General features: G+C 40.2%; 1 protein-coding gene across 1 annotated transcript in view; it reads right to left on the bottom strand.

The window, feature by feature from the left end:
* Window positions 1-312: 312 nt before the first annotated feature.
* The window catches only part of npr3 (natriuretic peptide receptor 3), a 120805-nt gene continuing 98758 nt past the window's right edge, over window positions 313-22359 (bottom strand). Inside the window, exon 8 of the mRNA XM_008419278.2 lies at window positions 313-652. Coding sequence (XP_008417500.1) covers window positions 541-652 — 112 coding nt within the window. The 3' untranslated portion in view covers window positions 313-540. The remainder of the gene's footprint in view (window positions 653-22359) is intronic.

Genomic DNA, 22359 nt, shown 5'->3' with positions numbered 1-22359 from the left:
TATTTAATATAATTCTGAGACAGAATTATTACACTCAAAATATAATAATTATATCAAAATATAATAATAACGCTCTGAAATGATATTTAAAAAGTATACTTTAAGTACACTAAGTACACTTGAAGTTGTTCCAAAAAAGTAAATATAGTATACTATAATATACTATTAGTTGTAATTTAATACTATTTAAATACTACTAAAGTATACTAAGCACAAAATTAGTTGTTCCAAAATAGTACAGTTTAAGTACATCGATAAAAGTATACTAAAGTATGTTAAAATTTAGTATACTAAAGTATACTTTTTTTTCACCTGGGCATTCTTCAGCTCACCAGTAAACTTTATCTTTGTGTGTTTAAGGAAAGTCTGAAGTGACTGGGGTGTATACCTGTTAAAACAGACCCAGGTTCTAATTAGTAAATCTGTCCTAAACAAGAAATGTCAAATTGCAGCGGATATGGAATCACTGAAAAATACAGTAAAAACTTTATCCACATTCACATGTACAATCTTCTGTCAGGAACTCATCCTTAATGTGGATTAAGCTGCTGAGAAGTTTGATCTTATGGAGTCCTCTCTTAACTGATGGTGCTTCATGGATTCAGGCTCTTCAACACGTGTACGCCGCTGGATAGTTATCCTGTAGTTTTTTCTGCAGAACCAGGCAAAGCAAATTTGATTATTTATTATGTTTCTATTAACCATGATGTAGTGAAATACGTTAACACATTTTTCCAAACTAAAGTCATAAACTTTTGCTTCAGTTGGTCTTCTATGTTTGAGATGCCCCTGCCCACAGAGTGTTTAAAAACAAAGGGGTGCAATGCTGTGCTTTTATAAAATCAGTCAAACACACAAGGTGTGTAACTTGTCTGCTTTGCACTTAGCACAACAATATGAAGATATAATTTAAAAAGTTGAAATACTGTGATTTCATTCTGTCTACACCAGTGTTTCTCAACCTTTTTCAAGCCAGTGCCCCTCTAGCTGTCCAGGTCCCTCACCACCCCCCACTTTTATTTTTCAGTGGAAAAACAAAAGTTCCAGATACCTTTAATGCCATGCAAATATGAGACAGAAACTTGGATTATATCTTTATATAGACCTGTCCGTTGATTAATAGATTAACAGTTTTACTGGACAGAAATTACAAAGAAAAAATCTGGTTCTTAATCAAATCCTAATGAGTCAAATTGAAAGCAGCCTCGTGACATTAACATTGACATGACCAATAATATTAAGAAATAAATCTAATTAAAAACATAAATAAGTGATAAGTTCTTTACTGTTATGGTCTGTAAGATATATTTATTCTCAGTACTAGATATGGTCTCAACAAACCCATGACATTTCAACAATATAATTTTACCTTTTATCTGGAAATAGTGTGTTTATTCTTGCCATACAGTCCTCTGTATTAAGTATTGCTCAAAAGGTCTTGCCATACCAGTTTATTCCTCTGTATTTACTTTAGTTTCTTTGTTTATTCTTGCATTTTGTTCTTCATTCATTTCCATTTAGATTCCTTTGATTAGTATTATCCTCTCTTGGTTTATTGCTACGTCCACTTTAGTTTCTTTCCTGTTGCTAGATTTATTTTATTGTTTATTGACGAGTAATCTTCACTCATCACCTGCTGCGCCTCCTAATCATCATGTTTCACATCATGTGTTGATTTTTTCACTGTTCAGCGTCGGATTCTCTGTTTTTATGCCATAATTCACATSTAGTTCGTCGCTCCGTTTTGCCCGCTTCTCATGTTTCAGAATTTTGTGCAATGTGCGCGGCGTTTTTTTTGTGTTTTTTTTTAACTCCCTAAGGTGCAGGGCGGTCGGGAAACGTATCGATGGGGAAAAGGCAGACTGACATTAACCTTTTAAAACAACGGAAACAATTTCGGTATTCTGATTATTGAAATTTAAAAGTGCTGTGGTACCGTTGTTCTATCACCCGTTTCATGTCGGACCACTTGCAGCACCATGTTAACGCTATAAAATGAACGCTCTCTATTGTGGAATCACCCATGGAGGGATTTCTTTATTTTAATGGGTTCATTTTTCAGAGGGATACAAAGTGAGGGCATTGTGATTTTAGTAATTACATGTTTATAAGAGCGATTTTGTGTTGTCCTTCCATGATAGCGGGCAGCTTTCAAAAGGAAATAAAACACTTTTTAATATAAATTGCTGCTTTGACATGATCACAGAACTGCCAAAACATATGTAGCCTACATAAATACCAGGCAAAGTGAATCACAGCAGCGCCATCAGCAGGTGTTACGCTGAACTGATGCGGAGCAGAGCTGCGCCATGAAGCTACAAACACTGAATAGAAGAACAGCTGCCATCAATACAGCTGCAGCCAAGCATGATTTAATGTTACACAATACAGTTTTACCAAGTTGCTCAAAGTCTAAACTAGTATTGTTGTGGATTTAAGGTGTAAAGTTTACCTTCGACCAAACGCCCCCCAAAGGCATCCCAGCGCCCCCCTTTTGTAAAAATGTCCGTCAGCGCCCCCTGCCGTCCTCTGAACGCCCCCTGGGGGGCGGTACCGCCCACGTTGAGAACCGCTAGTCTACGGCAAACTCTGACTGAGGCCCCAGTTATTGCTCCTGCTGATCCCTCTCTCCCCTTCATCCTTGACATGGATGCAAGTAACGTAGGGGTCGTGGGGGGGTCCTTTCGCAGTTAGGGGAGGAGGGAGAGAGCGTGACAGGATATTTCAGCAGGGCCTTTAACAAAGCAGAGAAGCGCTACTGCGTGACAAGGTGGGAGCTGCTGGCGGTGGTACTTTCTCTGCGCCATTTTAAGTACTACTTGTGTGGCCTGCCTTTCACTATAAGGACAGACCACTCTGCTCTCCAATGGCTGGTGTCTTTTTTTTCCGAACTTTTTAATCACATTTTTCATTGCAAGTCACATCAAACACATCATACATATAACACATTTTACAAACTGCATATATAACTTCACAGATTGTGCTCCATAAGAGGCTTTGTTTGTCCATAGTCAGAGACAAAGAACATAAAAAAAGAAGGAAAATACATGTGAAAATCTCCTATTTATCAATCATAATTTTCATTAGTTGTGGTTTGAAATGAGTGTTTGGATTGGAAACCATTTTTCTAAGATGTCATTTTTCATCTGTAGTTTTGCTGTAATTTGTTCCATGTAGTACACCTCCCTCACTCTATTCTTCCACTGAGAGACTGTTGGGGGCTGAGGTTTCAGCCATGACACTGTGATCATTTTCTTTGCAAGGACAAGTACAATTTTTAAGATATAAAACTTACTGTGATCTTGAATTATATTCTGGAATATACCTAGTATTATTAAAGATGGTTCTAGGGCAGGGGTGGGCAATCCTGGTCCTCGAGGGCCGGTGTCCAGCAACTCTTAGATGTCTCCCTGGATCAACACGCTTGAATCCAACAGCTGAATCACCTCCTAAGTTCTCCAGAGTCCTGCTAACGGCCTCATTATTTGACTCAGGTGTGCTGAAGTAGAGATGCACCTAAAAGTTGCAGGAGACCGGCCCTCGAGGCCTGGAGTTGCCCAGCCCTGTTCTAGGGGGATTGTAATACCCAAGCATGTTATAATTTCCTTTTGTATTCATTTCCAATAGGTTGTTATTTTTGGACAGTCCCAAAATATATGGGTAAAATCTCCAATCAGTCCACAACCCCGCCAACATTTGTCTGAGGTGTGGCCAAATCTAGATGTGAGAAAAGGAGTCCTGAAGAATCTCATTTTGATTTTCCATTCAAATTCTCTTAATGTTGGGCTATTCGATATTTTATGTCCTTCTTGAAACATCTCCTCCCAGTCCTCATCTTTGATTACGACATTCATTTCTAACTCCCATTTCCTTTTAATATCTTTTGTATCAGCTATGGTTTCCTCTTGTAATATTTTGTAAATATGGGCTATAAATCTGGTAGTTATATTTCCTTTCATCACTGAAAGTAAAAAATGCTCCATACTAGAGGGAGGTACCTGTAAGTCTCTCCGTTCCTTATGCTTATGTAGGTAGTGTCTCATTTGTAGGTACCGTGTTTCCCCGAAAGTAAGACAGTGTCTCACTTTTTTTTTATCCCCAAAAGCCCCACTTACTTTCGGGGTATGTCTTATATTGGAAAAAAATTGTCTAATTTTTTGTTTTAACCATAAAATTAACATTTATTAACAACCTGAACAGTATTGTATNCCTGCTGATCCCTCTCTCCCCTTCATCCTTGACATGGATGCAAGTAACGTAGGGGTCGTGGGGGGGTCCTTTCGCAGTTAGGGGAGGAGGGAGAGAGCGTGACAGGATATTTCAGCAGGGCCTTTAACAAAGCAGAGAAGCGCTACTGCGTGACAAGGTGGGAGCTGCTGGCGGTGGTACTTTCTCTGCGCCATTTTAAGTACTACTTGTGTGGCCTGCCTTTCACTATAAGGACAGACCACTCTGCTCTCCAATGGCTGGTGTCTTTTTTTTCCGAACTTTTTAATCACATTTTTCATTGCAAGTCACATCAAACACATCATACATATAACACATTTTACAAACTGCATATATAACTTCACAGATTGTGCTCCATAAGAGGCTTTGTTTGTCCATAGTCAGAGACAAAGAACATAAAAAAAGAAGGAAAATACATGTGAAAATCTCCTATTTATCAATCATAATTTTCATTAGTTGTGGTTTGAAATGAGTGTTTGGATTGGAAACCATTTTTCTAAGATGTCATTTTTCATCTGTAGTTTTGCTGTAATTTGTTCCATGTAGTACACCTCCCTCACTCTATTCTTCCACTGAGAGACTGTTGGGGGCTGAGGTTTCAGCCATGACACTGTGATCATTTTCTTTGCAAGGACAAGTACAATTTTTAAGATATAAAACTTACTGTGATCTTGAATTATATTCTGGAATATACCTAGTATTATTAAAGATGGTTCTAGGGCAGGGGTGGGCAATCCTGGTCCTCGAGGGCCGGTGTCCAGCAACTCTTAGATGTCTCCCTGGATCAACACGCTTGAATCCAACAGCTGAATCACCTCCTAAGTTCTCCAGAGTCCTGCTAACGGCCTCATTATTTGACTCAGGTGTGCTGAAGTAGAGATGCACCTAAAAGTTGCAGGAGACCGGCCCTCGAGGCCTGGAGTTGCCCAGCCCTGTTCTAGGGGGATTGTAATACCCAAGCATGTTATAATTTCCTTTTGTATTCATTTCCAATAGGTTGTTATTTTTGGACAGTCCCAAAATATATGGGTAAAATCTCCAATCAGTCCACAACCCCGCCAACATTTGTCTGAGGTGTGGCCAAATCTAGATGTGAGAAAAGGAGTCCTGAAGAATCTCATTTTGATTTTCCATTCAAATTCTCTTAATGTTGGGCTATTCGATATTTTATGTCCTTCTTGAAACATCTCCTCCCAGTCCTCATCTTTGATTACGACATTCATTTCTAACTCCCATTTCCTTTTAATATCTTTTGTATCAGCTATGGTTTCCTCTTGTAATATTTTGTAAATATGGGCTATAAATCTGGTAGTTATATTTCCTTTCATCACTGAAAGTAAAAAATGCTCCATACTAGAGGGAGGTACCTGTAAGTCTCTCCGTTCCTTATGCTTATGTAGGTAGTGTCTCATTTGTAGGTACCGTGTTTCCCCGAAAGTAAGACAGTGTCTCACTTTTTTTTTATCCCCAAAAGCCCCACTTACTTTCGGGGTATGTCTTATATTGGAAAAAAATTGTCTAATTTTTTGTTTTAACCATAAAATTAACATTTATTAACAACCTGAACAGTATTGTATCCACCACAAAACAGTTTTATAAAAGGAAGTGCAGGGGACGGCACGGTGACGTATGGAGAGGGGGACGGTGCGGACGTGGGCAGGAGGCGGCGCGCAGCTAGATGAGAGGGAGGCGGCAATACCCCCGTGTTTCCTCGGGGTACGGCTTATATTAACCGACCCCCCTGAAACCTCTGATACGTCTTACAATCGGGGGTGTTTTACTATCGGGGAAACACGGTATTTATAAAAGTCATGGGTTGGAAGATCTGGTTTGGGCAGCCCAATAATATTTTTTAAGATTTGGTATATTTAGTCCCCCAAGCTCTTTTGGACACATTAAAATTTTCAGTCTAATTCTTGGGCGTTTGTTTTGCCAAATACATTTTGAGAGCCATTTATTGAGTATATTAAATATGGATATGGGTACTTTTATAGGCAAGGTTTGAAAAAGAAAGAGGAGTCTTGGAAGAGATTCTAATGGTTCCAATTCTTCCTGCAAGCGATAGAGGTGGAATGTTCCATCTCAAAAAAATCTGTCTTGATCTAGTCCATTAGTTTTCCATAATTAGCTTTAAAAAGTTTTGTGTTACTTGAGGAGTTATGAAAATTCCTAAGTATCTGAATCCCTGGTTGGATATTTTAAATTTGAATTGATCTGTTAAATTTGTTGGCAAGTGGCCGTGTATTACCATTGTTTCAGATTTGGATTGGTTGATTTGGTAGCCCGAAAGTTTACCATACTCTTCTATAGTCTCCATGAGTGAGGGAACGGACGTCACCGGGTCACTTATATTAGTCAAAACATCATCAGCAAAAAGTGAAATATTATGTTCAGTAGTATTTTTATCTCTAATGCCTTTAACATCCTTATTCATTCTAATAGCTGCTGCTAGGGGTTCGATGTTTATTGCGAAAAGTAAGGGACTAAGACAATCTCCTTGGCGGACCCCTCTTTCAAGCATAAAGAAGTCGGAGCAACATCCATTAACCCTAACTCGTGATTTAGGATTTGTGTATATGATTTTTATCCATCCACACATTGTGGATGAAAGCCCATAGCCAATAGTGTTATGTAAAAAGTGCCAGCTAACTGTATCGAATGCTTTTTGTGCATCAAAACTGATTCCTGATTGGTTCCTTTGGCTTGCGTTATAACATTCAAGGTTCTCCTTATATTATTAGCACTATGTCTGTTTGGGATAAATCCGGTCTGGTCCGGGTGAATTAGTTTTTTAATATGTTTTTGTATTCTCTTAGCTAAGATACTGGTCAGCAGTTTTAGATCTGTGCAAAACAAACTAATTGGTCTATATCCTTCACAGATTGTTGTGTCTTTCCATTCCTTATGAATAACTGAAATGATGGCCTCGGACCAGGAATTTGAGAGTTCCCCCTTTTTAAGTGCATAATTAAAAACTTTGGTTAATGTTGGTAATAGTACATCTTTGAAACATTTAGAACATTCTCCTGGGAGTCCATCAGTCCCTGGGGATTTATTATTTTTCAATTTGTTAATTGCCTCCTGTACTTCTGTCTCTCTTATATCTGAAATCATATCAGCCGCTTCCTCATCAGATAGAGTGGGGAGCGTTAGCCTAGCAAGAAATGTATCAGTTTGGTGTTTTAATTCATTGTTAATTTGGTTTGGTTCCCGATATAGGTTTTTATAAAAAGAAGCAAAAGTGGTGGCAATTTCTTTCGGGTGAAATAAAGTTATTTTACGTGTGGGATCCGTTATTTTGTGTATTATCCTGTCGGATTGTGATTTTTGAAGTTGGAAGGATAACAAACGACTGGCTCTATTTCCCATCTCATAGTACCTTTGTTTGGAGAACCTCAGGGCTCCCTCCGCTTTGTATGTGAGGACTTTATCAAGCTCTTTTCTAGCCTCATTTAATTTTGTTAGTGTGTTATTTCCCCCTCTATGTTTATGATCAATTTCTAGCTGTTTTATTTTGTCTTCAAGTCTTGTTTGTTCTTCCGTACGCTGTTTTTTAAGTCTAGAAGATATCTGTATCATTTTTCCTCGTATTACTGCTTTAGCTCCACTCCACATCATAGGTGGGGTTACAGATCCATTATCATTTATCTCCAAATATTCTAGCAGGTGCTGTCTTAGTTCTTGAATCACTGATGTATTGGTAAGTAGTGATACATTTAGTCTCCAGTATCTAAAGGGAGTATCCTTACTTAGATTTAACTGTTGGGTAACTGGGGCATGGTCACTCAGTGTGATTGATTCAATGCTACAGTCAGTTACTTTATAGAAGTATTTTTGAGGAATGCAGAAGAAGTCTATCCTTGAATAACTATTGTGAACTTTAGAAAAGAAAGTAACAACCTTTCTGCTTGGGTTTTTAAATCTCCATGGATCCCCCAGTCCCAATTCAGTTATCATATTATTGAGTATTTTTGTTTTCCTGCTTTGTCTCCCCGTTTCTGCTGGTGTTCTATCTATTTTGCTGTCTTGTACTGCATTAAAATCTCCAACTATTACTATGCCTTTAGCATTCTCTGCAATAATATTAGCTATTTCTTTAATAAAGGATTCATCACATTCATTAGGGGCATAAAGATTCATTATAGACATCTCCTCCTCCCCCATCCAACCCGTTACCAAAACATATCTCCCCATTTTATCCTGAACGACTTTCTCAGTGGAAAATACCAATGATTTGTTAAATAAAGTAGCGACTCTCTTGTTTCCATATGATGCACTATGTGTTTGATTTACCCAGTCCCGTCTTAATGGTTGATTAGCTAATTTTAAATTCCTGCTCTGCTGGTTATTTTGATAATGGAACCGAAACGCACAGAATTGCGCAACACCTTGTTGAAATCGCTGAGATTATTATTGTTGTTGGGTCATTAATTTGAGCACATTTTGTTGATTTTTGTTGTTGTTTTTTAATAAAGTTACGAACGTTTTAAGCAAGCCAGAGGAGGACGTGCTGGTCTCAGCGTCTGGGCAGCGTACAGTTTGTCACCTAATGCTGAGATCGACTCACTCTCCCCACTCTATCAGACTGCTCTAGCAAAGCACGAACAGTTAAGAAACAATATGAAATGGGAAAAAAGTTATTTATTAACTGATTAAGTCGTGTTTTAGATTGTTCTTGAAAAACTAATCAGTCACGGCTGATTAGTAGGTGCACTCACGGCTGCACAGTGAACCCATCGATTCTTTACAGCTCCCCTCTCTTGCAGGTACTGCGTACCCCCACTAAATCTTTTAGGGGTACGCAGTAGTACCCTACCGTACCCCCTTACTTTCACCCCTGATCACAGCTAGTAGCAGGAGAACGGAGCTGCGCCAAGAAGCTACAAACACTGAATAGAAGGAGAGCTGCCATCGATACCGTTGCAGCAAAGCATGATTTTGTGGCGGATACAATGTATATATTTCACACCAGAATGTATGTTTTTATTGTGAAGGGGAGAAGGTGAAGTGTGAAGACACCAACGGTTGTTATTCATTCAATTTTTGTTGGAAGACATTGAGAATTAAACAAGACTCAAATCACTTTTTTGTCTTTTTCTGTAGAAGTTCGGGGTCACTTCCACATTGGTGACCCTGAACGTCTGCAAACATCTGGACATGTTTTTTAACAAGAACTCACCAGATGCTGCTGCCGCTTCTCTGCCAGCTGTGGATTCCCATGTTTCTTGCCAGGCGGCCGTTGCGCCAACCGCCGCTTCTGTTATTGCTGCTGTTATCAAGCTTCCAGAGTTCTGGCAGCACGACCCAGAACCATGGTTCCAGCATGTGGAAGCCCAGTTCCATCTCCGGGGGATAACCACAGATGAGATCAAGTACTTCCATGTAGATGCTGCGTTGGATTCCGTTTCAACRCGCCGTCTGATGGGTCTGCTGAGGAACCCACCAACCGCTAACAAATACRGCGCTCTCAAGGAGAATCTGCTTCGGCTCTACCAACTGTCAGACGCGGAGCGGGCCGATCGCTTGCTCTCTCTGAATGGCTTGGGGGATCGCAAACCCTCCGAGCTGATGGAGAACATGCTGCCATTACTTGGCTCAGGAGATGTTTCTTCCCTTTTTACACACATGTTTCTGCACCAGCTTTCTCCACCTGTTCGCACCGCGCTGGCCAGCTCCCCGCTGATCCGGACCAAGGATTATCACTCCCTGGCTGAAGAAGCGGACCGGATTTTGTTGGCTTCCAGGCACTACAGTGTGAATGCACTTCTACCAGTTCTGACTCAAGGAGAGATGGAGCCTGTTGATGCCGTGGCTGCGGTGACAGAGCGACGGAAAGATGACGTTCTGTTTCTACCATCGCCAGTTCGGAGTGAAGGCGAAGCGCTGCAGTCCTCCGTGTTCGTTCATGCGTCAGGGAAACGACAGAGTCGGCGCTCGCTAGCAGCTGTGTGTGCCGGCAGTTCGGACAAGCTGCTTTTCATCATGGATGAGGTCTCGGGTCGGCGTTTCCTGGTGGACTCGGGTGCACAGCGGAGCATCATGCCAGTTTCGGCAGCGGACATTTTGTGCAAAAGTAACGGACCACCACTGGACGAGGCTAACGGCACCCCGATTCGCACTTTTGGCTCGAGGTTGGTGACTGTGTGTTTCAACGGACGTCAGTTTCAGTGGGACTTTGTGATATCTTCTGTGTCTTTACCTATTTTGGGTGCAGATTTTTTGTGTGCTTTTAGGTTATTGGKGCATGTTGCYAATAGMTGCTTAATAGATGCTGTGTCTTTTGATACATACCCCTGTAAACTTGGCGGTCCCAGCCAACGACCTCTCGCCAACATGCTTGCCACAGGTGATGAGTATCAGCGTCTGTTAGCAGAGTTCCCATCTGTAACAGTTCCCACATTTTCTGCTACCGTGGCTAAGCATGGAGTGGAGCATTGTATAACTACAGTCGGTCCACTGGTTTTTGCGCGACCGCGCCGCCTAGACCCCGCTAAGTTAGCGATAGTGAAGAAGGTGTTTGCAAACATGGAGCGTCTTTGCATTGTACGGCGCTCCAAAAGTCCATGGGCATCTCCGCTGCACATGGTTCCCAAAGCAGACGGGGGTTGGTGACCCTGTAGGGATTTTCGGCGGATTAACAACGCAACCAGTAATGACAGGTACCCAATTCCTCACATTCAGGACTTTTCTGCCCGCCTGGCTGGAGCAACCGTGTTCTCTAAGGTGAACTTGGTGCGAGGCTACCATCAGGCTCCAGTCCATCCCTTAGATGTACCTCATACCGCAGTAATCACGCCTTTTGGTCTTTTTGAGGTCTTAAAGGCGCAGACTTTCCAGTGGCTTATGGATTCGGTCCTGCAGGGTTTTGTTTGTCTATTTGGACAACATACCATTTCCTCTTCATGTTGGAGGGCAGGGACTTTACTGCTTTTGTTGACCACAAGCCTCTCACTTTTGCTATGGAAAAAGTTTCTGTACCGTCGTCGGCTCGGCAACAACGGCATTTGTCTGCCATTTCAGAGTTTACCACTGACATTCAACATGTGGCTGGCAAGAATAATCTGGTGGCTGTCTCTCTGTCCAAAGCAAGGGTTGCTTCTGTGCATTTAGGTGTAGACTACCTCACCATGGCCACAGACCAACTGACCGACCAGGATATTCTGGCCTTTAAAGCAGCTGAATCCAGTTTGCATTTAGAGGAGGTTTTCTTTCATGAGTGTGGCGCAACCCTTCTTTGCGATGTCTCGACTGGCAAACCTCAACCTTTGGTCCCTTCTAGTTGGCGTCGGCAGGTTTTTGAGGCAGTTAATTCCCTTTCACACCCGGGCGTCAAAGCTTCTGTTAAACTGGTAGGGGCAAAGTTTGTGTGGCCAGGACTCCGTAAAGATGTACGGACATGGGCGGTTTCCTGTTTGGCTTGCCAGCATGCCAAGGTCCAACGGCATACTAAGGCTCCACTGGAGCACTTCCTGTTCCGCAACGGAAGTTTGAACATGTACATGTGGACTTAGTGGGGCCGCTTCCACCTTCCASAGGTTTTACCTATCTCCTGACGATGGTGGACAGAACTACTCAGTGGCCGGAGGCAGCTCCGCTGTCAACCACTTCAGCTGATGTGGCTCGAGCATTTAGCCCCTCCTGGGTGTCCCGGTTTGGTGTGTCACTGGACTTGACCTCTGACAGAGGTCCCCAGTTCACTTCCGAGTTGTGGACTGCAGTGGCAGAGAGCCTTGGGGTTAAACTCCACCGTACTGCTGCCTACCATCCGCAAGCCAATGGTCTTTTGCCCCGTTAGCAGCACATCACGGCCTTCCACAGGTGTTTGTGCCAAAGAACCTAATGTCTGCCAAGTATGTATTTATCTGCCATGACTTACACCGCTCACCACTTCAGCCTCCTTACGATGGTCCATTCCATGTTTTGGAGAGGGGACCTAAAGATTTTTTGGTGGAGTTGGGGGGTAATCAGGAGAGTATTTCTGTGGACCATTTGAAGCCAGCTCACGTGTTACCAGGGGACCCAGTTGAGTTGGCTCAGCCACCTAGCCGTAGTCGTCCCCCAATTTCTTTACCCACTCTTCCGGGTCCTTCCCCAACAGCTGATTTGTTCCCCTCAGGTGGACAGTTCAGTAGCAGTCGATCTGGAGAGTCTTTTTCACTTTCAACCCCTGTTCCTGTGAAGAGAAGCCGTGGTGGCCGACTAATTAAGCTCCCTAGCAGTTACCGTTAGGTAGTTCAATTGTTTTGTTTGTCACTGCTGTTTAGTTTTTCCGTTGTGTGTCTGTTTTTTTTTATATACTTGTGATGTTGTTTCGCATGTTATGGGTTTTTGTGTTTGTGACATTCTGTGTGTTCAGGGGGGGCCTGTGTGGCGGATACAATGTATATATTGTGGAGGATACAATGTATATATTTCACACCAGAATGTGTGCTTTTATTGTGAAGGGGAGAAGGTGAGGTGTGAAGACACCAACGGTTGTTATTCATTCGATTTTTGGTTTTTGTTGGAAGACATTGAGAATTAAACAAGACTCAAATCACTTTTTCGTCTTTTTCTGCTGACTTCCACAAGTTAATGTTACAAATTACAATTTTACCAAATTGCACAAAGTCTAAACTGGTATTGTTGTGCATATAAGGTGTAAAGTTTACCTTAGACCAAGCGCCCCCCAAAAGGAATCGCAGCGCCCCCTTTTTGTAAAAACTTCCGCCAGCGCCCCCTTCCGTCCTCTGGTACCACCCACGTTGAGAACCGCTAGTCTACACAAAAGCTTTTAATAGTAAATATTGCTTTAAATTCCACGGTATTGCAAAGTGTTGCAGTTTTCATTCTAGTCAATGAGAGCATTTACACTACATCCGACTGGATACACCTGCATACTGACTGTGATGCATGTGTATCCCCTCCGGCATACAGGATTCAGCACTGTGTGTCAGACAATGTTGTCAATAACACAAGGGCATCACAAGAAACTGTCCTCTCTCCCTTCCTCTTCACGCTCTATAGATCCAACTTCAGCTATTGCACTGAAACCTGTCATCTCCAGAAGTTCTCAGATGTGGTTGGTTGTATCAGTGAGGGTGATGAAGTTGAGTTCAGTCATATGGTGACAAAGTTGTCCACCTGCAGCTCAATGTGACAAAGATTAAGGAACCGGTGGTGGATCTGAGGAGGAGGACCAGGATGCTGGTGACCCTCATCCAGAGGATCAGTGTGGACATTGTTGAGAACTATAAATATCTGGGAGTCCACATTGACATAAAACTGGACTGGGTAAAGAACACTGACACTGTGCACAGGAACGGCCAAAGTCGCCACTACTTTCTTAGGTGGCTGAGGTCCTTCAACATCTGCTGTACCTTGCTGAGGATGTTTTCAGTGGTTACCAGTGCCATCCTGTATGCTGTGGTGTGCTGGGGCAGCAGGCTGCAGTTGGAGAACACAAACAGACTGAACAGACTGATCCACAAGGCCAGAGACATGGTTGGAGTGTAGCTGGACTCTGTCTGGTGTCAGTGACTGTTGTGAGAGAAGGATTCAGGTCATCTTGGACGAGTCTCATCCACTTCATGATGCACTGGCTGGATACAGGAACACCTTCAGCCAGAGACTCATTTTACCAAAGTGGACCACAAAGCGACATAGAAAATAATTTCTGCCTGTAGCCATTAGGCTTTACTATGCCCAAGTCTGAGCTAATTAATTCTAATTTTCTCTCCACTCGTTTATAGATTATTTATGATTGTTTAATAATTGTCGGTGATTTCAAAATTCATGTTGACAACCCCCAAGACTGAGGGGCAAAAAAGCTGTTTAACATATTAGAGAGTTTTGGTCTAACAACATGTCAAACAAGCAACACACACTCATGGACACACACTGGACCTGGTTATCAGTAAGGGTGTGAATATTTCCAATGTTTCTGTAACTGATGTCGCCCTGTTGGATCACTTTGCTGTTATCTTTGACAGTTCTTTATCTGTTAACCCACTTGGACAAAAAGCTAACACAAAACATACTTTCACAGAAAACACAGCAGAAACATTTAATCAAATCTACTCTTCTTCCTCGCCCCTAAGCTATAATGAGGTAGATAAGTTGGTAGATGATTTTCAGTGCAAACTTTCAGATATCATTGATTACATCGCCCATTAAGATGACCCATTAAAGTGAAAGTTGTGACTGGGACGAAGAAATCTCCATGGAGAAATGCACAAACAGTTCAATCTGCAGGACAACTCTGCCGAACGGAAATGGCGTAAAACTCAACTGCACGTTTATTATGACATCTACAAAGAAAGACTACGTAACTATCACACAACACTAAAACATGCAAGAGTCTGTCTTTGCAGATGTCATAAACAAAACTATTAACAACACTCGAGCTTTATTTGCCACTGTTGACAGGCTCACAAATCCTCCGATGACGTTGCCACCTGAACTTCAATCTAATGCCGCCTGCAACAAGGTTTCTAGTTTCTTTTCAGAGAAAATTCAAAAGATCAGAGGATTAATCTGCACATCCACTCCAAAGCCAGTACCAATGCTGTGCCCAAACAAAACAAATACAGGAACAATGACAAAATTTCAACTACTAAATTATAAAACCCTAGAAGAAATTATAAGTCAATTAAGCTACAGTTCCTGCTGTCTGGATGTCCTACACACACATTTCTTTAAGAAAGTTTTGCCTGTTGTTGCTAATGATCTGATCCAAATAGTAACTCATCGCTCTCTTCAGGTGTTTTCCCCCAGACTTCGAAAACAGCAGTTATCAAACCACTGATAAAAAAGAACAATCTGGACAAATCAGTACTGCAGAATTATAGGCCGACCTCTGACCTCTGACCTCCCATTCATCAGCAAAATTATTGAAAAAGCAGTTTTTAAACAATTAAATAACTTCCTAACAATAATGAATCACTTTGACTCCTTCCAATCTGGTTTTTGTGCTCACCACAACACAGAGACGGCCCTTGTAAAAGTGTTCAATGATATCCATATAAATGCAGACTGTGGGAGAACCACAGTGCTGGTTCTGTTGGACCTCAGTGCAGCTTTCGACACTGTTGACCACGACATTTTATTGAATCGACTGAAGAGTTAGGTCGGACTCTCCAGTCCAGTGCTCAACTGGTTTGAATCTTACATAAAGAACGAGGATTTCTTTGTTTCAATCAGAAACTTCTCATGAGAGAGGTCAAAGGTCACATGTGGGGTACCCCAAGGTTCAATCCTGGGACCCCTTCTTTTCAATATTTATATGCTCCCACTGGCTCAGGTTATAACAGGAAATAAGATCAGTTACCATAACTACGCAGATGATACACAGCTCTACATCACGATGTCACTAGGTGACTCTGAACCCATCCAAGAACAGATAAATGTGTGGATGTGCCAAAACTTTCTCCAGCTGAACAGAAAYAAAACTGAAGTTATTATCTTTGGACCTAAAGAGGAGCGAACTAGAATCAATGCACAGCTTCAGTTATTACAACTAAAAACCAGCGATCAGCCCGAAACCTGGGAGTAGTGATGGACAGAACCTGAACCTTCAGAGCCACATTAAGACACTCAGAAAGTCGGCCTTCTATCACCTGAAGAACATCTCCAGGATTAGAGGACTTATGTCTCAGCACGATCTAGAGAAACTCATCCATGCGTTTATCTTTAGCCGCATTGATTACTGCAACAGCATCTTCACAGGTCTGACTAATAAATTAATCAAACAGGTGCAGCTGATCCAGAACGCTGATGCTCACGTTGTCACTAAAACCAGGAAGATAGAGCACCTAACACCAGTTTTAAAGTCCCTACACTGGCTCCCYGTAGCTCAAAGGAAAACCCTTAAAATACTGTTGTTAGTTTATAAATCACTGAACGGTTTAGCACTACAATACATTAAAGATCTGTTATTACTGTACCAACCGTCTAGACCCCTCAGATCTTCTGGTTCTGGTTCTGCTCTGCATCCCCAGAAMCAGAACCAAACGAGGAGAAGCAGCATTCAGTTTCTATGCACAACAGATTTGGAACAAACTTCAAGAAAACTGTAAAACAACTGAAACACTGGGTGCCTTTAAATCCCAACTTAAAACCCACCTGTTTAAGTAATTTAGTAATTTAGTCATTTATTTCAGACAGACCTTTCACCGGCAGTGTAAAACAAACACAAAGTACATAATAAATTTCTTGAAGACACATCACATCGGTGAAAAGGAGTATGAAGAAGTATAACTTATTTAATCATACCCCTTTTCCAGCTGTAATTTATCACATTATTTTCAGTTTCCAATATCCTTCCTGACAAAATGAAATAATAATTGTAGTAATATTTCCTCAGCCAAATGAAAGTACTGCATACACACACATACACATTTGTACACATACATATATACATATTCACATATACATACACCTATACACACATACATACATACACCCATATACACACCCATCTGCTTATATACAAAATACACAACTATTTACATACCTTTATACATTTACCCACACCTGCACAGACCTGCACCCACTTGATGAAATCATACTTAGAGTTTTAATTCCCAGCCAGGATTATCCCCCTTGTTCTTCCTTGTACCTTTGAATAATAGCTATTTTGAGACCTTTCTTAAAATATCTCATGCTTGGACTTTGCTTCAGCTCTTTAGAGAGTTTATTCCAGATCTTCACACCAACACCAGAAATGCACATTATTTTCATTGTTGTTCGAGCCTTCAAAGTTCTGAAGTTGAGGTTTTCTCTATAGTCATATCCCCCCACTCAAAATAATTTTTGAATATTTTCTGGCAATATTTTGTTTCTGACTTTAGAATCTATGAATAGATTGTGGGTATGACAATAAAAATCAGCGTTATGAACTAAACGGATGGCTCTTTTCTGCAATGTGCATACTGATTGAAGTGACGTTCTGTAAGTGTTGCCCCAAATTTCCACACAGTAACGTAGATATGGTAAGATAAGTGAACAGTACATAATATATAGGGCAGAGGAGTTTAAATATTTTCTAGCATTAGAAAGAACTGCAATACTTCTTACAATTTTAGATTGGACATATTTTATGTGAGATTTCCAACAGATCTTATTTAGAGTTGTTTATGGCTAAATTAGGGTTAGAGTGTGGGTTTCGATGTCTTCGATGTTTTTAATGTTTTTATCTTTACTTTTTATTCATTTATTAATTTCTTTTTATTTCTCTTTCTCACTGTTTATGTTTTAATGATGTAAAGCCCCCCCGGAAAACGTCCCAGTTAAATGACCTTTAACAAAAGTCCTAAAGGGTTTAGAGTCCCAGTGACGGCGTTTCAACTAAAAACCTAGAGGTTGGAGTCCTTGTCAAACAGTGTTTTTGACTAAAGTCCCAGAGGGTTAGAGTCCCAGTTAAATGTCACTGAAGCCTTAAAAGGGACGTGGGTTTTAATGTTTTTAATCTTTTTTTAAATCTTTCTCACCGTTTAATGTCACATGCTGTTTTTATTTTAATTATGTAAAGCACTTTGAAATGCCTTGCTGCTGAAATGTGCTATACAAATAAAATTTGATTGATTGATTATTGATTAAATAAATAATCTATAAATGTGCATGCTTGTTATTTATTTATATTGTCATCTTTATATCTCATCATTTCTATATATAGAAGTGATGAGGTATTGGTATTATGTTGGTATTATTTCCTAACTTTTTCTCAAATGGTTATATTTGTATTACAGATATTTAATACAAACTTCAATTTCCTGGAATTCAAGGCTTAAAAGGCCCGGACAGGCACAATAATCCTGTTTCCGGTGTCCTTATATTGAGAAAAAAGGAGATTGCACCCTCTCCTTAAACTCACTGTTATATTTGCACAATAAATCTAGTTTTCAGTGAGCAACGGACACTCAGGTGGGAACCTGAGGTGTAAACCCGACGAGGAGAAACGGGTACACAAAGGATCAAGCTACAAGAGGATCACCGTTAACACATCTTCTCTCTTTTGCGTATTTTCGTCTTTTCTTCCAAACTCTTAAAGAACTTTAGTTTCTTTTTTTCGCATATTTTTGAATCGTTTCCTGACGAAGAACTCATATTTTGTTTTTGAGGAATATCAAAGAAGAGACACGAACTCTAAGACTCTATTTTTGAATTCTGTAAAAAACATTTGTAGTTTTTTATGTGTTCCAATTTCTATTTCCTCCACAGCATTGCTTTTTGGTGTTTTTTTTATACTGTTGAAGGATTGTAATTTTTATGATCATTATTGATTTTGTAATTAGTGGCCATCTTTAGTAAGTTTTATGTACCTCAGTTATTTTTCCATTTTATAATTTCTGGGTGATGATTTGTAATGTGTTTTGCTTGTTCTGAAATAATTGAGTTATAGGATTTTTATAAGGCTAATAGGTATTTTTGAATTTAATTTGAAGATTGTTAAAAATTTTTGCGATACTTCAGGTGAGTATTAAATTCTCGGACAGAACAAATCTATCATCTACAGGCAGAGATTGAGGAGTTTAATTTGAGATACATAAAACTGGTCATGGAAGCGGTGGACCACCTGCTCTGCCTCCTATCAGATGCTATTTCGTGGTGCTGCAAATGAGGGGGATATAGAGCTGAGAGGTCTGTTTAAAAAGGGGGACTGCATAAGAAGGCCAATGTTTTAGTTATTTTAGTGTATTGAATATTTCTGTTCCTCTGTTGGAAGGCCTAATCAATTTATTTGAGGGGTGTGTATCTCAGACCTCAAAAGGGGGACTGTTGAGGAAAAATGATTATTTTTAGTGTTTAATATAGTTTAAACTCTTTTGAACAGGTTTTTGTTAGTGATTTGAAACTAAAACTATTGCTGGGTAAGTATTGAAACAAAGAGATCTGTAGAAGAGCTTCTGCCCGGACCCCTGTGGTCTTATCACACAAGACAAGAGGCCAAAAATTTACATATGCAGGGAGAAAGAGGACAGTATAATTTAAATTACCTTGGGAAACAGGAACTTAGCCAGTTCACAAGGGATGAGAAGTCTTCCAAAACTAACATCTGAGATGGTGCAAAAAAACTGAATATAACATAAAATGTTTGAAATCACAAACATTTAATTTGTAAAAGATTTCCCTTAGTTATTGATAGCATGCTCTGACTGAAAATTTTATTATCTAGTGTTAGAATTAATTTAGTCAATGATGAATGTATTTGAAATTGTATTATTTTTGACTGCATTAGAATCAAATGAAAATGTTTTGTTTTGTATTAGAAAATTGCTTAGTTTTGTGGTGAAGGATTGTCTTAATTTCTATTTGAATATTATATTAGGTTAGAAACAGGAATTGAACTCCAGTATTTTCTGTTGATGTTATGTATTGCTTTTTGGTTTTATATCAGGACTAAACCTTGGAGATGCTGAGTACAGAAGAACAAATTGGGTTTCGGGAGATAACTTTTTCATCCATCCATCCATCCATCCATTTTCTTGCACCCTTGTCCCTTAGTGGGGTCGGGGTCGGGAGGGTTGCTTGTGCCTATCTCCAGCTAACGTTCCGGGCGAGAGGCAGGGTGCACCCTGGACAGGTCGCCAGTCTGTCGCAGGGAGATAACTTTTCATTGAATTAAAATACAGAATTAAAGGTTTGTTCCTGGCAGAGCGGGAGAGAAAYCAGAATTTCACAGCTACCTGTGAGGTTCCTTCATCTGTTTCTCCTTGCCCAGATGGCTGTAGAGCCGCAGGAGGCCAGATAGTGTTAAGAAAATAAATTTAAAATAAGCTAATTTTAAAATTTAACATGACTTGATTGAAATAGCCTAATTATAGTTGTAAAATTCTTATTCTTCTTCTGGCCTATTGACCTTTATTTTACCTGTAGTTAAAGCAGATTGTCAAGATCTCTGATCTGCCCTTTGTTTGTCTGGGAAACAATCAGTAGGAAGTCCTAGCTTTTCACATTGATCTGTGAAATCCATAAACCAGCAGGAATTCGGAGAGTCTGCTTCCAGCTTATTTAGACAATGGAGAAACTGGTGTTTGATCTTGTGAACCAATTGCAGGGAGTTTAACTTTAAAAAGGGTCAGAGACAGGTCCTGGTTGGGCAAGCAGAGATACACCTTATTTGAATATATTAAAGAGGGAAAACACACCTACAGGTATAAAAGTTTGTGCTCAAGGGAAATAATTTAGAAAAAGCTGATTTTAGTTTACTTCTGCACCAGCTCTTTCTCCGATATTGTCTTATTTCTTATTGATATTGTCTTGTCTCAGGTAATCAATGTATGTCTCTGTGTGTTTCTCCAGTTTCCTGTTCTATCATATACTTTCTTTTGATTGGATTAAAATTCTGTAATTCTGTGACGTTGAAATGGGAATATTAAAATGTGTGTTCTTCGATAATGTTTAGTCTGATCATCATAATCTGTACTCATGTAACATGTTTCACCTATATAACGTGTTTTTAGGTGGTGTGGCAGGACACGACTTGAGTTTCTCCCTCTCACGTAAGATTGTTTGTATCAGCTTATAAAAAGGGACAGCTGATAAGTTCAGGTAGAGTCTGCCGTGGGTTTTCGCGCGGACGCCCGGCGCACATGATCGCTGCTCTACTTGAACTGTTGGCTCTCCAGTTCGTGTGTCAAAGGTAAGAGCGTGTATACTTGATGAAGTGTATAGCGTCACGTATCTGTGTGTGTTGRCTTTGATGTGATGCATTGCTTTGCTGTAATCTGTGGCAGAATAAAAAGATACATTTATTCTAGCAGACCAGCGTGTTGACTCATTTTTATTGCCGACCTCCTCCGAACCTGTCCTAAATTTCTTAACACAGACTTCAACACGAATTGTTGTGTTTCTGTGCCCACATGCGGCCACGCGAGAGGACCCGGGATCAACAGAAAGAAGTAGAGCCAGATTTTTTCCTAAATTTAATCACACAAATAATTCTTCCTTAACACCGGTCACCTTGTTACCTTTGACCTTTTGCCCATGACGCATGACGCAGTTGTCTCTCGCGCAGTGAGATAAGGCGGCTAACTGCGGAGCTCAAGGTAGTGAACACTCCAGATTACAGAACAGGGTTTGGTGAATAAAGTGGAGTATACTTGCCACTTGTCAGATGACGGAAAACGTTGAATGTATCGTTTCTGCTTCAGCACGGAGTAGCAGTTTAAGCAGACACTGACAGGCCTCTGCGTCTGCCTTTCTCTGAAGAACTACTGAGCGGGAGGAGACAGCCAGGTGAGGAAAAACTGTTCTTATCTATCGATTCAGTATTTTTATCATACAGACATTAAGCTGTTGTTGTTGTGCTATTAGCTAGCTGCTAGCTAACGACTTTGCTAGCAAAGCAAGATAACTGAAAAGCTTCTTCCCTGTATCATTAATGATGGCAGTCATTCTTCAGTATTGCTTATGCAACATGGAGCACATCGCCCGTCCAAAACATATCATTTCCATAATGGATATATGTATTCTAATTTCATAATTTAATTTCTAAYTGCATAATGCGCATTTCATTTATTCTAGCATTAGGTAAATGTATCTTCAAGGAGAAAAGCACTTAAATAAAAGTCCATCAAGGATATTCATTTAGAATTAAAAATAACTCACCCTGAACTACCATGTCATATAATGTATGTAATAAAAGTTTGTCATTAATGAAGGAAAAAACTCAATCCAGACTAAGTAAATTTAGGGTCTGGTTCGCAGAGTATGAAATAAAATGTTTTCCCCAATTATTCAATGAAAAAAAGAAAAACTAAAATGTAAAATAAAATTGTAATCAAACCTTTTGGAATTGCAGTGATTTCAGTGATTTCTTTTTTTAAACAAAAAGTTTTGTTTAAAAACTTTTCTAAATAACTCATTTTTGTCTTGTGAACTTAAACAGTTATTTGCATAAACTTTTATTTCCACACATCAGAAATCTTTTGCTGCAATTTTGGGCCCTGCCCACGACATCATGTGAGAATCACAAGCAAAACTTTGAGTCACTAACAAAAACTTAGAATAGCAAGAAAAGATTTATGACATGCGCAAATAAGTTTGCTTTGCAAATAATTTTTTCCCATCCATCCATCCATCCATCCATCCATCCATCCATCCATCCATCCATCCATCCATCCATCCATCCATCCATCCATCCATCCATCC

Source organism: Poecilia reticulata, linkage group LG9, assembly GCF_000633615.1.
Source record: "Poecilia reticulata strain Guanapo linkage group LG9, Guppy_female_1.0+MT, whole genome shotgun sequence".
Taxonomy (NCBI): Eukaryota; Metazoa; Chordata; class Actinopteri; order Cyprinodontiformes; family Poeciliidae; genus Poecilia; species Poecilia reticulata.
The sequence above is the reverse complement of the archived record's forward strand: the minus strand, read 5'-3'. Positions and strand labels throughout refer to the sequence as shown.